The following is a 15,900-nucleotide window of genomic DNA, read 5'->3' as shown; positions in this document are numbered from 1 at the left end:
ACTTAAAATATAAATTAGCCAATTTTTTTTTTGGGACAGAGTGTTTCAGGGCTCCTGTAGACACTGGGCAGAGCAGATATTTCATCTTCACTTTTTTTCTCAGTACATACATCATTCTCATGGGGCCGATGCTTGTATTCACAGTCCATGTTTTATCTACAAGTCACAGGACCACTAAACATGAGACCATATCAGTGCAATATTTTAAACATGCTTTATAATTTCTCTCTCTCTTTTGCAAGTTTAGTGACAGTCCAACACATCCAGGACCTTCAAGCCACAGAACACATATGGCAGGAGGTGTCTAAGCACTTTCCTCTTGACCATTTCCATGCCCAGACAGGCCAGGTGTAAAATTCAGGTTTCTGTTTACATTTTCCTGAAAAGTATAGGATTATCTAGTTTGTGAGGACATTCCAAAGGGGACTCACTATTTCAGTAGACTCTATCAGAGACAATTCTTTCTTTTATGGATCTTTTTTTCTTTCAAGGTAACAATCTCACTAAGTACCTTATCACATAAATTCATTGAGAGAAAGTAGGTTTCTGCAGCAAGATTTTTTCAGTGTGAGCAGAACTCAAGATTGACAGTTGGGGACTGACTAGGGACATGGCAGAAAGGTGGCTGCCTGCTTCCACAACTGATGGTGGGTGCAACTCAAGCAGTGTTTCATGGGGGGAGTTGTCACAGCAGTAGAATAGACCATGAACCATTTACTTTATAGTGAATTAAAAGTGTAATTGAAGCAATTTGGAATCTGTGAAATAGTTCTTATTTCCTGGATGCTCTATGGAAAAAAACCCAATATTCTGAGTCCTTGATCAGGTTGGACCATAGAGCTGCAGTCTAGCCCATAAAGGGGAGAACTGGTAGGTTTAAAGGTCCATGGCACTTCATGGTGAACAATACAAGGGCTTGGCATTCAAAAGTGACTCCTGCTTTGTTTTGCTACTGGAGCAGAAGTGGTCTATGAAATTCTTACTAGCTTAAAATATCTGCTAAAAATTACGAGAAACACGCTTGCCATCTCGGCCTCCAGCAGGAAATCCTGCACTTGATTAGCACAGATTCTGGCTGCCCCCTATCCTTCCCTCAAGTAGGTTTCACATGCCCGAACCCCATCAATCGTAGGACCAGTGAGCAATGGGTAAAAACAAATGACACAACCTAAATGGTCTTGCCTTCTCTGGGTAGCTGGGACCCTGCTGGAAACAGTTTCCCCAATACTGCATCCCATTGCTTTTGTTTATCTATCCTTGCTGACATTTTCTTCAATTAGGAAACAATAGCTCCGTTCCAATGTACTGAGCAGAATTACTGAAACTGAGTCACGTGGCACCATGAGAGTGTGTTTTCAATTATTCACTCTGTCTTTTTTTGCCAGGCCTATGAAAAGGAACAGCCTTCTGCAGGAGTCAGGTTTGTCTGCCTCGCTGTTGTAAGTTCCTCCTTTTGAATTTTTATTTTAGGATTAGGTATTTTTTAATTTCTCATTTTTTTAAATTATTTTTTATCAGTAGATTCAACTTTCCAAGAGTTTCTTACTCTTTATTAGAAAACTTCCAAATCTCTAGCTCTTCCTACTGCCTGGAAATCCTAGACATCTGCAATAGTTCAGTTCTAATAGTACTGTTCAGTAATGAATCTGACAAAGATCATAAGATCTAGATTAAAGTGGGATGCAAGATATCATGCTGTTAGCACTTGGTAATGTAAAACTCATCTAGTTCTTGCTAGTCAATACAAGTTCTATCTTTCCTACTGTCTGGTTAACAGCATTCAGTCTGGGAGCTACACCAAAGTATTTGCATCTTGTAAATACTTGGTTCAACATCCAACCAAAAATTTAAACCAAATGGGCAGAGATCAAATCATGTATTTTGTTTGCAGAAGACAGACTGAGTTAGGGCTTTTTAGACTTAAAGCTGGAAAAATAAAGCTTGAGGGAAAAAAAAGTAAAAAAAAAAACAGAGAAGGAACATTTGGTTTGCATTACAAACCACAGACAACTTCCATCAGGCATGCTGGAGGTATAAGAATGGCAAAAGAAAATGACAAGCAGTGAGTGCACTGCAGAAAAAGATGAATGTTTTGGAGAACTGACTTTGAAGTAATTGTCCATGCCATCGATACCTTGAATTAAATTTAGTGGAAGATGGAAATGAATCATAAAGCTTCTCTGGCACTTGCAATATTGTTTTCTGTATAAAATAACATTTCTGGATATTTTTATTGGAAAACTTATAGACTATGTTTTTGGTACCTCCTATATTTCTTCCCCTTATGCAATCCTGAATAAGCAGCTCTGGAAAGGATGTTGCCTTAGTTAAGACTTGGGCTGTGAACTAATACTTAAGAGCAAGAACAAGTATTTAACTGGAAGTCTTCAAGTCTACTGCGTTTATTTTCACCTCAGCCACTGGTTTGCTTTAAGATATTAGGTAAGTCATTCAGGGTTAAACTTGATCTTCGAGCTGATGGAGCTCTGTTGGGGGTGGGGAGGAGGAAACAGTTGATGCAGCAGGGCAAGAGAGACATTCTCTCTGCACAAGGTAAAATTCTTCAAGAGCATTGCATGGGGGTGGGATGGCAGAATGCACTTAAAGCAATGTTTCCTTCACTGTTTCAACAGGTGCTTATATGTGTTTCCTGCATCCCAGATACTTAGCATAGTCAGAGAGGCACCCCTTGGAGTGTTTAGTACTGATGGCAGTGCTCCCTGTTTAAGCTCAGCAGCTTTAGGCAGAGCAAGAAAGGACTACTGCATTTCTCCATCCTTCATTCTAGCATGCTGGTCTCCAGAGAGCTGTATTTTAACCATTAAACTATCAAGTCTTCTGCTTACCCATGTGCTTAATAGCTGTTTTCTAATTCTTTCTCTTTGGGGAAATAAGAGCAGTTAATGCTTGCACATCATTGAAATCCTTGAATGAAAAGCACTTTTTCTTATAATTTACCCCTGTAGGCAAGTTTGTTTAGGTCTGAATGTGCAGCTTGGGCTCATTTCTGATAGCAATCACCAGAATCACAGAAGAAGCATTGATCCCTATTGCAGGTTTTCAAGTGATGTGTATTCCAGACACCTTTAGCAAGTACCTCTGTTTTTTTCCACCCAGGTTGCTGAGGATAGGTACTTGCAGAAGTTTCCGTCACCCTAGCCATCCTATTGCTTTTTGAACTCCATATTCTGGACTAAGGGGCCAGATTGCATTTTTACCTACCTTCAAACATACATGAAAAGCAACATCAAGCTCTACAAGATTCATTTCCTAATTCACTGGGGACATTAACAAGGTTTTCCCAACACAAAAATTGCAATTAGGTACATACATATCAAAGACAAAGCTCTAGGCTTACCAAAACACTTAAAAAGGATATATTTTTTTTTAAGAAAGAAATGAAGAAAATCTCCAAACCCTGAAAGTATTTACATATTAGTAGAGATAAGTGTCAGTCAGATTTTAACTAATCAACAAAAAAAAAAAGCATACAAAGAATTGTAAACTTGTGATGCTGAATTATACCACCACCAACTACTTATTTCAGTTCTCAAAATTATAATTCTAATATAACTCATAGCACTTTTCATCTCTGTACTTCAAAATGAATTATTACATAGAGGCTCTGAAAAGTAAGTTCTCTCAACAGTGCAGGAGGGAAGAGCAATCTTAGAGAAATGATTACACGTCAGTCACAAAGCCCATGTGTTAAAGCTGAGCTCCATCTATATCATACCTTTCCCCATCCCCTCTGACCACTGTGTCCTTACATTTGGGTTCAGATGTCCTTTTATTCAGCATGTGCTCTGTGTCAGAAGGGAGTGTGGCTGTGCTGTTGGGCAGTTCTCCATCCACATAGTGGCTACATTCAGCCATGGTTGCAAATCTTGTTATTCGTACAAAGAGACACTGATAAAACAAATAAGTACAACATTCTATGTACTGAAGGGAATGGAGAATATGGTGGCTCAGTTTGACTCTGAAAGCTTCCCTCATGCCAGTGAGGGGAAAGGTGGGAGCCCAGTGACTTCAGTTCCAGTGTTCCTATCCAATGGGTTTAGACTCTCCCACAGGAGAAGAGGAGATCCCAAAGACACACAGGAGAGGGGCAGAAAACACACCAGCTTTGTGGAACGTGACATGTTCTCTGAATACTTTCAGACTTAAACTTTGCTCTGGAATAGTGTCCTGCTGGGAAATCCAATGAGTTCCAGTACTCAGGGCACAAATTTCTAAAGTGTTAGGGATCTCGAAAAGAGACAACAGGGAGCAGAGCAACAGTAGGACTGGTATGATGGGAAATACGTTATGATGGAAGGCTGCAGGAGCATTACTTATTCAAAAATGTGAGAAAGGGCTGCACAAATAAACATCTTTTCTCCCTAGGAGAAAAAGGACATTGCACACAGAAAAAGCTGTGTGCAAAGTTTTTTTCTTTTACAAATCCAAATGGCTTCAGATTCACGCTGAATTGTGTACCTTTCCAGCAATACCATAAAACTCCCTCATACAGGTACTCAGTGGCATAGTGTTTATTGTCTGTTTTTGTTTTCCTCATTACTGGGAGGAGGAGGAGGAGAGTAGGGTAGGAAATAATACTGCAGATTTATTATAATGTCGTCTTGGCTTTATTATATGAATCTGGCTCGGTCAGAACTTGCAGCCCTCTTTATTGTTGTAGTTGTAAGAATCATTTAGAAAATCTGCTGTCATTTATTTCTGTATCACCAGTGGCATTTCAAGTATATAGTGCTTATGTACCTACTTAATTCTGCATAGAAGCAGGAGAAGAAAAGGCCAAACCAAACACAACAACCCAGTTTGGAGCACAATGTACAAACTTTTCTCTCAATAGCATACCTGAGAAGTGTTTTTCAAATTATGTGGATTTTCAATTTCGCATATAACAAGTACAGCATCTTTGATTTATGCAAATCCTTAAGATTCAAGAGGCACTTCTTCTGGAATGGCAGCATACAGTATCAATTATTTAACTGCAAAACCAATAAGAAAGTGCACGCAATAAACATGATAATAAAAATTGAGTTAGAAAGTCAAAGTAATTAATGTAGGCTTCCCCTTGCTGAATTTTCAGCACAGACATACCGACCAAAATATTTCCAGAAACCTTTTTCTGAGAGAAAAAGCAGTTTAACAAAGCTCCCCTTTGTTATCTTAACATGTTCATTACTTACAAAAGCTCCAACTTTTGCCATATTTCGATTAAATAGTATTTCTTCAATTTTCTTTTAATTTTGTATGCTGAATCATACACTGAAACAGACCATTTGTAATGGGACACTTTTCGATTGATATATTGGAGCTGTATTCCTTTATAGACTTCAATTCGTAATCAGATATTCACATCTTAAGTGCTTCACTGGATCTCTCTGTTACTGTTAAATGCACTGTCTTAAGTGAGGTCTGGTCTGCAAAGGTAGGAGTTTTATAGCAGCCTAACATTCCTTACTCTCTCATGCCTAAGATCTACTTTTGCTAAACCACTTACAAATCAGATGTGCCAGGCAGAGAACTTAACATCAACATTTTGATTAATTTTTGAATTGCAGTTGTTTCATGAATGAAACTTCAGAAGGAGCTTCCTCTTTCCAAATACTATTAGGATGATAGAGTAATGCTTTTAAAGTGTCTTCCTTTTCAATTTGGGGTTTCAACATGCAAATTCAGCAGAAGCCCAAAGCAAGCAGCACAATGGAAGCATGAAAAACATTTATTAAAAGCACTCCATTGTGCTTGGGGAGCACAGAAAGAGAATGAAAAGGTGAAGGAGAATTTAGCAGAGCACTGCACAGAAACAGAATTAGCAAGTCATAAGATATCACGTGGCTGTTAGCAGACTGAAAGGCTCTGTTGATTCGATTTATTCATTAGGGCTTTTCAGTAGTGTAGGTTATTAAGTGGGAGAAAGTGGGGTATATTACAACTTACTTTTTATATTTCCTTTCCTGGAGGATATTTAGCACCAGAGAAGCAGAGCAAGTTTTTGAAACTATCATGCCTCATAAATGGGAGAATGATAGGAAAAAGAGCAGCACCACCAGCTCTCTGAAGATGGATCGAAAGAGCAATGCTGGGAACAGGAAGTCAAGAAAGCTTCGCTCCATTTCAAGATCACTTATACTTTGTAATGCCAAAACCAGTGACGACGGGTCAAGTCCTGATGAGAAATACCCTGATCCCTTTGAGATCTCTACCAGCTGGGATCAGGAGGACTTTGACTGCTGTCCTAGAACGCAAGTGCCATGCACATCAGAGAGAGAAGACAGCCCACCTGATCCTCCACATGTGATCACCAGCACAGTCCAGTTCAAAGCAGCAGCAAACGAGAACTGCAACAGCATGAGAAGAAAGTTACTCGCTAAGGTAGGCAACTTGATGCAGTGTATTGTAATGTTTCCCACTGCAGCAGCTCCTAAATGGATTAATTCATGCTTCGCAGGAGTATAAGATTGTACTTCGCTCTTTCAGAGCCTGTGAGCATGCAGTGCTCCTGCTCTGTATAAACAGCATGAAAATGTATTAGCTTCCCCGCTGTGTTGTTGCAGTGCACTGACTGACATTTTGCTGGAATCAGTGCCTACTAGGCCACTCTCAGTGTATTCAGACTAGCACAGCTGGTGTTTTCTACCTGCAATATAGTATTCACTTCAAAATATAAAACTGTCACTATAGGAAAGTACATTTGTAAAGTGATGCCAGGAGGTCTCACAAGCTGTTTAAGTATGAATTGTAGTAATACTAAGAAAGACACAGGAGATTCAGTAGGCAGATATTCTTTCTCTTTGATTCAGGAAGGAGGTAGTGATGGTTCTAAAACCACCAGAAATAACACTTTTTCCTAGAGACCTAAGAAGTCTTACAAGCCTCATATTACAACACTATTTTTTAATCAAGAAGTAACTATGTTAACCTGAATCTGAATAATTTTTAAATCTGAACAATATATTTTAGATGCCTTTAGAAAGTTCTTTTTCAGGAATTATCTTGGTTTTCTGACAATCCTGGATTAGGAAAATATCCTATTTTTTCTACTTTCTCTCTGCCCATTGGTGTGATGCATGAAAGGGACCTTACTGTAGGTATGACATGTCTTTTAGCAGTCTGGGTCCTCATGACACCTCCCTTATTATATGGCTTTTACCTGTGTGAATAGTGGTTTAATGTGAAAGAACTGACTGTTTTGTTAAATATTTCTTATATTATTTATATTATTTTTATATACCTTCAATATAAATTGGCTAAAACTAGACTTCTACATCTAAACACAGAGTAGCAGAGTGCCACTGAAAATCAGAATCTTCCCTTACTCCTTGAATTTCTTGGTAATGATCACAGCACACAGCTCAATAATCCAAAGGCTGCAGCGGTACAGAGTTCTGGATATGAGATGTTTCAGCCTCTGGCAAAGTCCCAGCATAAGGACAAAACCAAGCCAAGTTTCTATTATGTTCTGACAGAAAACATAAATAGGTGACACTGACCCAAGTCCTAGAACACACTCAAGTCACCTGCAAAACCGTACCACCTCCTCCCTTTTGGAAACAGTCCATATGAACTCTGCTGATTTCCTTCAGTGACTGAAGAAGGAGCTGCTGCTGTGAAGTCCTCCCTCTTTTAATAAAGCTGAAGCACCTTCTCAGGCATATGTCAGCTCCCACAATCTATTTGCTTGCATACCTCCAAATACGCAGGGCTCCAATAGCTGTTATGATCGATATCCATATGAAACTACTCAGTATCTTACTGCAGACTGTAAGTTTAGACCATTTGCTTTATAGCTGGCAAGCAGCTCAAATAGAGATCTGGGGAACAAAGCAAGTCTCATAAGTAATGCCATTGCAGATAAAATACAACTGTTAAGGGTATAAATCCACTCTAAGGCTGTTAGTGTCGCTGAACAGGATGGTTCAGGAGCATGACATAAATTAGTCAGCAACTCAGTCTGTTGCAGCAGCATGTGGGTTGCTTCGTGCCACTGTCAAAAATGGGTACATTAAATTCCCTCTCCAGAGCTCTCATAGCAATATAAACCTTCTGAAATGCAATTTGCTAATCTTCCATGCCTTTCAGAGCCACGGATCAGTCAGTGTGTGATTCTAAAAAGTCTTATCTCAGAATGCTAAATAAGATGAACTTTGGTAACAGCTACACTGACCTTATTCTGTACCACTGTTGCTGAGGCTTTGCCCTGTGGTATGAAATCAATGATCTCTATCTTCCATACGGCATGAGCCTATCAGGAAAATCTTCCTGTACCATGTGCCTTAGAGTGTTTAAGGTTAAACCCTCTCTCTTTAAGAAAAGAGTCAACAAGTATTTTTCAAGTCCCAGCAGAACACTCGCTCTCCCCATGTGACACTTCAGAAATTCATGATGTGTGACTCAGAACTGAAGGATACTTGTCTTTGTTCAGGAAAATTGATTCCATTCTTTCTGTGGTGTTGCTAAGGATATTCCACTATTATTCTGCTTTCTAGCGCCTGCAGCCCTAAAAGCATGACTCTGAAGGTGCTAATAACTCTCACAGAATTGAACCATTTTATTTTTGCTGTCACACTGTAAGAAGAGAAGAATGTTTGAAAGTGCTGCATGATTTAATGTGCCTTGTGCATTTCTTCTCCAGAGCTAAGGGGGAACCTGGTACATTAGTATTCCAAATACTAATTCCTCTCTTCTGTTCAAAAAGCTTAAGTATCAAAGCTTAAGTATCTGAGACATACACTATGTATGGGATTCACCATAACAATGAGCAAATCAGTGTTTCAGGACTTATGCATATGTATTAGAGGTGTTTTTTCCTGATTTCAAAATCTTTAGGATCCCAAAGAATATTCCTGTGTCCCTTACTAACAGTCTGAGAAACTAGGTGCTATTTACAATAAGGAAATGAGAGCTAAGAGGAGGATTTTTGAAGAGAGAGCATCTATGCATCATGACATCAATTCCTTTCATTTCAGACTGCAATGGAAAATGTTGCTGTAGCCACTGAGGGAAGCGCTGCAGCATCAGCACAACCTATATTAAACTACAGAGAATCCCCACAAACACTTTGTTCTTACTGCACTACCTGTAGAAAAGACTTTGAGCTGAAACTCAGATCTTATTATACATGAGAGAATTTCAGAAGGCTGAAATTTGGATGATAGAACAGGTGGAAGGAAATAAGGTTGAGACAAGACTTAAATAGAAGCTCATCAACCATTATTTAGCAGTTCATTATATTCACGGCAAAACCCTCAGCGCTCCATCCATGTGAACTGTGCAGTTACCTCAGACATTGGGATGACCAGACGGCAAATCCCAACCTGCCAAGACACTGCTACTTTAGGTCACACAGGGCCTTGTGTAACAGTCCTTAGCAGTTATGTCCTCCTTTAACCTCAGCCTACCCTACTGCCACAGATATCTACCTCACTTTCCTGCTGCAGTCCTATTCCCAGTAATTTTTTTTCACAGAAAAGCCGCCACTGTGATGTACAGAGAATGGAATTAAACAGGAGACAATCTGGGGAAAATGAAATGGAGATGGTAGAGAGCATGTGGAATTGCAAAGACAGGAAAAGAGAAAGCAGTTTGTTATGAGATACCTTAAAGCAAGTGAGGAAAGAAGAAGTCAGGAGCACTGAAGGAATCATATCTTCAGCAAAGTACATCACCATACTACTACCCACTTCCTATCAAATGCCACATTGTTCCTTCTTGTCATCTCTGTGTCCTTAGGATCTTCTGTGCATTGCATCAGCATGTGTGCATTTGAATGTGCATTGCATTCATCTACCTGTTCTCAGCAGGAAGGCAGCTAGAGTTGTTCCCTCTAAGGACTATCATTTCATAAACTTCCCAGCCATCTCTCTCCTTCTGCTTGGCTGATTGTACAAGCAAGCAGTAGAAGTACATAATGTGCACACCAAGGCAAAGAGAAACTGTATCAAAATCTTAGAGCACATAACAACTTTGCCTTGTGAGATAGCACCTGAGAAAAATCTCTCAGTCCAATCCATTAATCTATACATCCTCTTCAAAGTATCTCATTATATAGTCTAAATAGCAAAGATTCCCCTCCCTCCCCCATCTCTAATGTACTGGCACCAATTATGACAGCAGATGAACAGCCCTTTAATTCATTTGGTTTCTGTATTTCAATGTTCACTCATATTGCCTATTGTTCATTGCATCTAGAGCACTCAAAATTACCTGGGTGTCATCTGTTCAGTCAGCTCCTGGACCACTTAGCTTCCAAGATGTGGTGTGCTTAGTCTGGTACGGACAGAGCTGGAAAGTCAGTGTGTCAGTGTATAAACAAGCAGATCTCTTTTATAGTTTACTTCTCACAGAAACAGCTATATTCATGTAGCCTGAAAGCAAAACATAAAACCACTGTGAGCAGTGTCTGATACCTTTTGCACCGACACCGCAAACACTGGAAGATGCCCATGCCTGCTCGTGTCACTACAAAGCCTGAAACTATGCCAGTTGTAGGGAGAACACACAGGATTAGATAATATAAACTCCTTCAGAGAAGAGCAGTCTCTGCTGGGTTTGACAGCTGCTTCAAACAGCATTCCATTACCTCTTCCTTGCACCACCAATGCCCTGGGAAGCACCAAGAGTTACCAGCCAGAGGGGGTTGTAGCAATGCTGAAGTAAAATCTAGAATACACTATAACAGGGAAGGGCTGACTCTTTACGGAAACTTTGGATCCAAGCTGATTCGACTGCATGGTTTCAGTGAGTTCTAGAGACTTCTTTATTCTTGCTTCCTTTGGTCCCTAACCCTCTGCTTGAAGGACAAAGGTCATTTTTCTCCCTTGGTCACCACAGAATATAATTTCATTAACTCACTTTTATGCAAGTACCAGTTAGCTGGCCCTTTGGTACCAGGACAAGTGTTACAGCAACAGACCATAACATCTCTAACATGAGCCTAAGGGCATGATGGGAAAAAAAAAAGCCAGGAAAGGAGACTGCACTTATGTGTCCTTCATGTGTCCTTCACCTTTTTCCTACTTGTTCTGTCCTTTTTTCTTCCTGGCCTTCTTGCTTTTGTGACACTGGGGCCATGTTATCTCCAAAGCAAGTTGGGAAAGAGGCTGTTACATTAAGACAGTGTGTGCTGCAAAATGTGTGCCAGGGCAAAGACTCCCAGAAAAACATACCAAAGGCCAGACGATTGGTGGAAAGGTTCATCTATAACATCTGATGCACTGAATCATCTGCCTTGGGCAAAACCTTAATCCCATGCCCTGCTTCTTGCATCATCCAAAGGCTTTCTAGCTTCTGCCATTTAATTAATTGCAAAGGGAATATGTTGCTGGGAAAATGAATTACATCTACTATAAATATTTTGAAAAGACCAAGGCATCACCAGAGTCAGTGGAGTCATGTCAGTTTATGCCAGAGAGAATCTGGACTTTCCTCTGCTAAAACTAATGCAGAAATAAAATGGTTATTGAAGAAAATCCCCAAAGACTGTATTCTCTTAATGTTCCCCTTGGAAGCCCCAGCCATTTCACAATCAGGAGGGCAGAAAGCTAAATGTTTAAATTCATTATTGTACTGTTATTAGATTTTTTTGTTTGTTTGTTTTGTTTTTTTTTTTCTTTTTTTTTTAAACCAGCAGTCAATCACCTCATTGTCATATGCTTGGTTAGATGAGTCAAAGACCTTACTTGAACTAGCCTTGTATAACACTTTACTTCATTTCAGACAATCTAACCACTGTGTATTACGTTAAGAGCACACAAAAGCTTTTCAGTTTTCCACATATGCCATGGTTACCCTTATTTCTAAACAACATCTGGAATTAGATGTTTTGAGATGGGACTGTAGGCTAGAAATGCCTAATGAAAACATGAAGGGAAAAGAAATCTCTTAAATGGCAGATAGAAAAACATCCTAAAAAGCTTTGCATTTAGCATGACCAAAAAAAAAAAAAAAAAAAAAAAGAGGGGGGGCAGCAGGAGAGCTGGGCAGGAAGCACAAATTACTTTTCCAGAACTAAACCCATGAAAAATTAATCTACTCTCACCTGTGACAAAATTGCATTCAAGAAGTCTCTTGAACTCCACCTTTGCTCTTCGTCATGCAGCCAAGCAGATTCAGTTTAAAGACATATTTTGCTTATCATGCATTTCCACAGACTTTCTTCATCTTGTTTTCAAAGCCATGAGTGGATATTATAATGCAGATACAAGTTTCCTCAGAGTCTTGAAGGTGGCAAAAGCCCCTTATAAGCAGAGAGATTTTATTCACTTTCAGCAAATATGTGTTTAAGCATATGTCCTAATACATGCAAGGCAAGGCTGACCTAGAATCCACCTGCCAACTTTATTTTAGCAAATTTTCAGCATTCATTACATTCGGAGCTATAAATCACTTTTCAGAACAAACAGAACACTTTAAAAAGGAGGAGGATGCAAAATAAATGCTGTCTTTACTCTTGGAACCATCAGCAGTATTTCTATGCATAAAATAAGAAGTGAGACAGGAAATAAAAAATAATAAGGAACAAAACCCAAAGCAAATTGACTGCTGGCACATGAACTGGTCAAATGTTTATTTTTTTAAAGAACAGCTTTTATTAATTTTCTGTCATGTTGCAATAACTTGGATGTGAATGTAGTGATCTATATCCAGGACCCAAAAAAGTGCAAAAAAAAGCACAGATGCTGACAACATACAGATATTTGCCACATGTCCCTCCAGCCCCATAAAAACTTATTCTTTTTTAAAATGATTCACATACATTAATTGCAGAAAGGGCTGACACATGGAGCTAATTTCAAATGTAGCCCAACTTGGTAAAATGACTACAGATTTAAACAAAAATTGTTCCCAAGATTTTTCTGTAGTGTAAAACAGATTTAACCTCTAATTTCCTTCTGACTAAGCACATACAACTTATTGCTTAGGGAAAGAATATTCATATCAGATTTTACTTGGTGTTATTTCACATATATGACCCAATACAATCCCTAATTTCCTGCCTGGCCTGTGCCTCATTGTACAAAATCAAATGCCTTCTCCAAAGGATTTATGTGGTACTGCAATGAAAAATTTCAGAGCCAAACCCACTACAGTTTGTGATGTCCTGTGAAACTGATTAAAGCCAAATAACTTCTGAACAATTAATTATGAGGATTTTTATAAACACCATGAACAAGATTTAGGAAGGATATAAGCATGACTGTGCTCTTAACAGAGAGGAGTTGGGGACAGTCTGAAAAGGCTCAACATTAAGTTAAAATCAAGAACAAAATGAAGTGCGAACAGCTATGTAGACTTTCGTGTGCATGTCTGAACAGATATACTGTTGGAGGATATGAGAGAATACACAGCTATTTTAAGGGAGCAGTATGCAATAGTAAAGACACCTAACAAGAGAAGTTGGCAAATCCAAATTTGAACTTTGACTGCAGAAAACAAACAAACAACAAATATTTTTAAAGACTGACTCTATAATACAATTATTCTTTCACCTCAACTCCAATCCATGATCAGCTGACATCCCAAAATACTTAGCCAACCAACAAAATAATTTCTACCTTTACTATATATCTTACAGTTCTCATGTTTTACAATAACCCTACTGAAAACTGAGTTTAATGGATGCTTCATATACACAGAATCTGGCCTGTAATTTCTTACTGATACCTAAAACAAATGACCAATGTAAACAAACAGAAAAGGTAGCTTGCATATTTTGCTTCTCAAGGTCTGAGATTTTAAGACATCAGAATTCTAATCTTTATTATCACACCAAAAATTTCAAAACAGTGACACAAGATAAAAAAGAGCACAATGTAGTCCTGATTTCAATTATGTATTTCCCAAGATATTTACCTTGGGTGAAAAGTAAATATAGATTTCAAACAAACTGGTTTAAGATAGAATTCTGTCCATGCTTATACACTTACCCATTACTCACTAGAAGCACTCTACATGAACAGAAAAGTCTTCTTAAAATTCAGACACTCCTCATTAATGGCAGACAATCTGGAATGCAAACAAACCCACCGAGTGAGCAGGTCAGTCAATACAAGTATAGCCCTTATCCATTACCTACTGAATTCAGCCTGCATTGAGCCTAGGGCTCCAAGTTAAATACTGTATTCATTCATAGACTTAGATTTACTCTGGCAAGCTTCAGAATGGGAAACAGGCTTCAACAGTCAACTCACAAGATGATGAACTTTATTGACATTGCTGTAAATTCAAAGTTTGTGTTTGCTGTCAGTCAGGTATGATGTGATGCCTATTGATTTGTGGTCAAAGGACATAATGATTTTAGCCCTTGGAGCTGGATGAACTCTAACCCCTGCTGATGGTGAAGAAGGTGGCTATGCAGCTTTCCTTATGCTATTAAAGGACTACAGATTACTGGAAATAGTTCGTGCCACTCTGACCAGGGGACCTGGGAGCAATACAGACAGTTGACCACCGCTGTGTCTTGTGGCCTGTCCTAACATATGAAATTTGCCTCCCCTTCAGAAATCTATACCTCAGTCATACAAATCTCTTGGGAACAAGCCTGGATCCAGGATACACTGAGAGCCCTCTTCACTTTGTGGAGTATGGAGAGGCTGGCGAGGGCAGAGGAGGTGGGTTCAGTTAGGAGCAGAATGAGTTAATACTTGAATTAGGAGATTTACTAAACAAATGGAAAAGAAATTGTGTGCTAACTTTCCAGCTTTTTTTGTCTTTTTTATATTTTTAAGCATACATGCATATGTGCTGCAGGAGTGTATTTCCTAGATGAATGTGTTGTCCTTCACGTGCTCAGTCAATCCATTCCTTGTTTATTTACTCCTATGACTTAAGACACTATTTCTCTTTCTGTATGGCCATTTGTTAACAATTCATAACTCTGTTAAAAATGTGCTTGTAATTAGTCCTCCATATGCAACACACAGACTACAGCAACCTCAACCAGTCTGGAGTGGACAAAGAATCTTCCACTTTTGCAGACCTCTCTGCTCCCCTGCCCCCTCTTAACAAGGCAGCAGCAGGGGTGGAGCTTCTAGTGTTTTGTATACACTTATTTTCCATTCAGACCTCTTCTGTTTTCCAGAGTATTTCCTTTTCTGGCACATGTTTATTTTCCTCCCTTATAATAGTTAACGTAGACAAAATTTGTCCAGTTACTATGAAAAGTCTATTATCTGTTCTCTTCCCCTCTACATAAAGGGCCACTCTATTCTATACTTCCCTTTTGTAGCCAGAAGCCACTGAAGCCTTTAGGAAAACAACTTTTTTTAAACACTGACTCAATAACACAATTATTCTTTCACAACTGCACAGTGCTAAAGGCCTGTTCCTGTTCTACTTGGAGGCAATCTGGTTCTAAGAACAAGAGCACTTTCTGTATTTCTTAAAAAGGTTCAAGATAACTAAATAACTTTTAACATCCCTGATACATTTTCTTTCATTCAACCTTTCATCTTCTGAATAGGACAGCTGCATCTGCAGGCTATGTGCAACCACAGGGAACTGCAGCTCAGGAATAAAGCTCTCCAGGAGCCCAAAATGTGCATCTCTCTGGAAGGGCCTCACAGGCAGCCACGTGCCTGCTGGAGCAGCAGCAAACAGGTACAGTACATGTGGAGCCAGCAGCCTCATTAGAGAGCCATTTGTCTGCACAGATTTTGCATGACCAGCTTTCTGTGACAAGCTATGCCTTGAAGCTTAGTTTCAGGGAAAGGCAGAGATGTTTGGAAATATTCCTTACACCACTTCCAGTTGGAGAGACAGGTCAAGATTTTAGAAAAATAAAACTGCAAACATTCAGGGGTCTAATGCTTCTCAGTTACACTAAGAAATAAAACCTGGAAGAATGAAAGACTATATGTAACATCAAGTTTTCAAATAGATGCCCTATTA

The 15,900-nt window shown here is 39.2% G+C and overlaps 1 protein-coding gene across 1 annotated transcript in view; it reads left to right on the top strand.

Annotated features, from left to right (window-relative positions):
- The first annotated feature begins 899 nt into the window (after positions 1-899).
- The window catches only part of IL16 (interleukin 16), a 36,440-nt gene continuing 21,439 nt past the window's right edge, over positions 900-15,900 (top strand). The window contains exons 1-3 of the mRNA XM_080625981.1: positions 900-1,439; positions 5,973-6,384; positions 15,473-15,609. Of these exons, the coding sequence (XP_080482107.1) occupies positions 1,342-1,439; positions 5,973-6,384; positions 15,473-15,609 (647 nt within the window). The 5' untranslated portion in view covers positions 900-1,341. The remainder of the gene's footprint in view (positions 1,440-5,972; positions 6,385-15,472; positions 15,610-15,900) is intronic.

This window comes from Psittacula echo (assembly GCF_963264785.1).
Source record: "Psittacula echo genome assembly, chromosome: 10".
NCBI classification, from domain to species: Eukaryota; Metazoa; Chordata; class Aves; order Psittaciformes; family Psittacidae; genus Psittacula; species Psittacula echo.
This window is presented reverse-complemented; position numbering and strand designations above follow the sequence as displayed.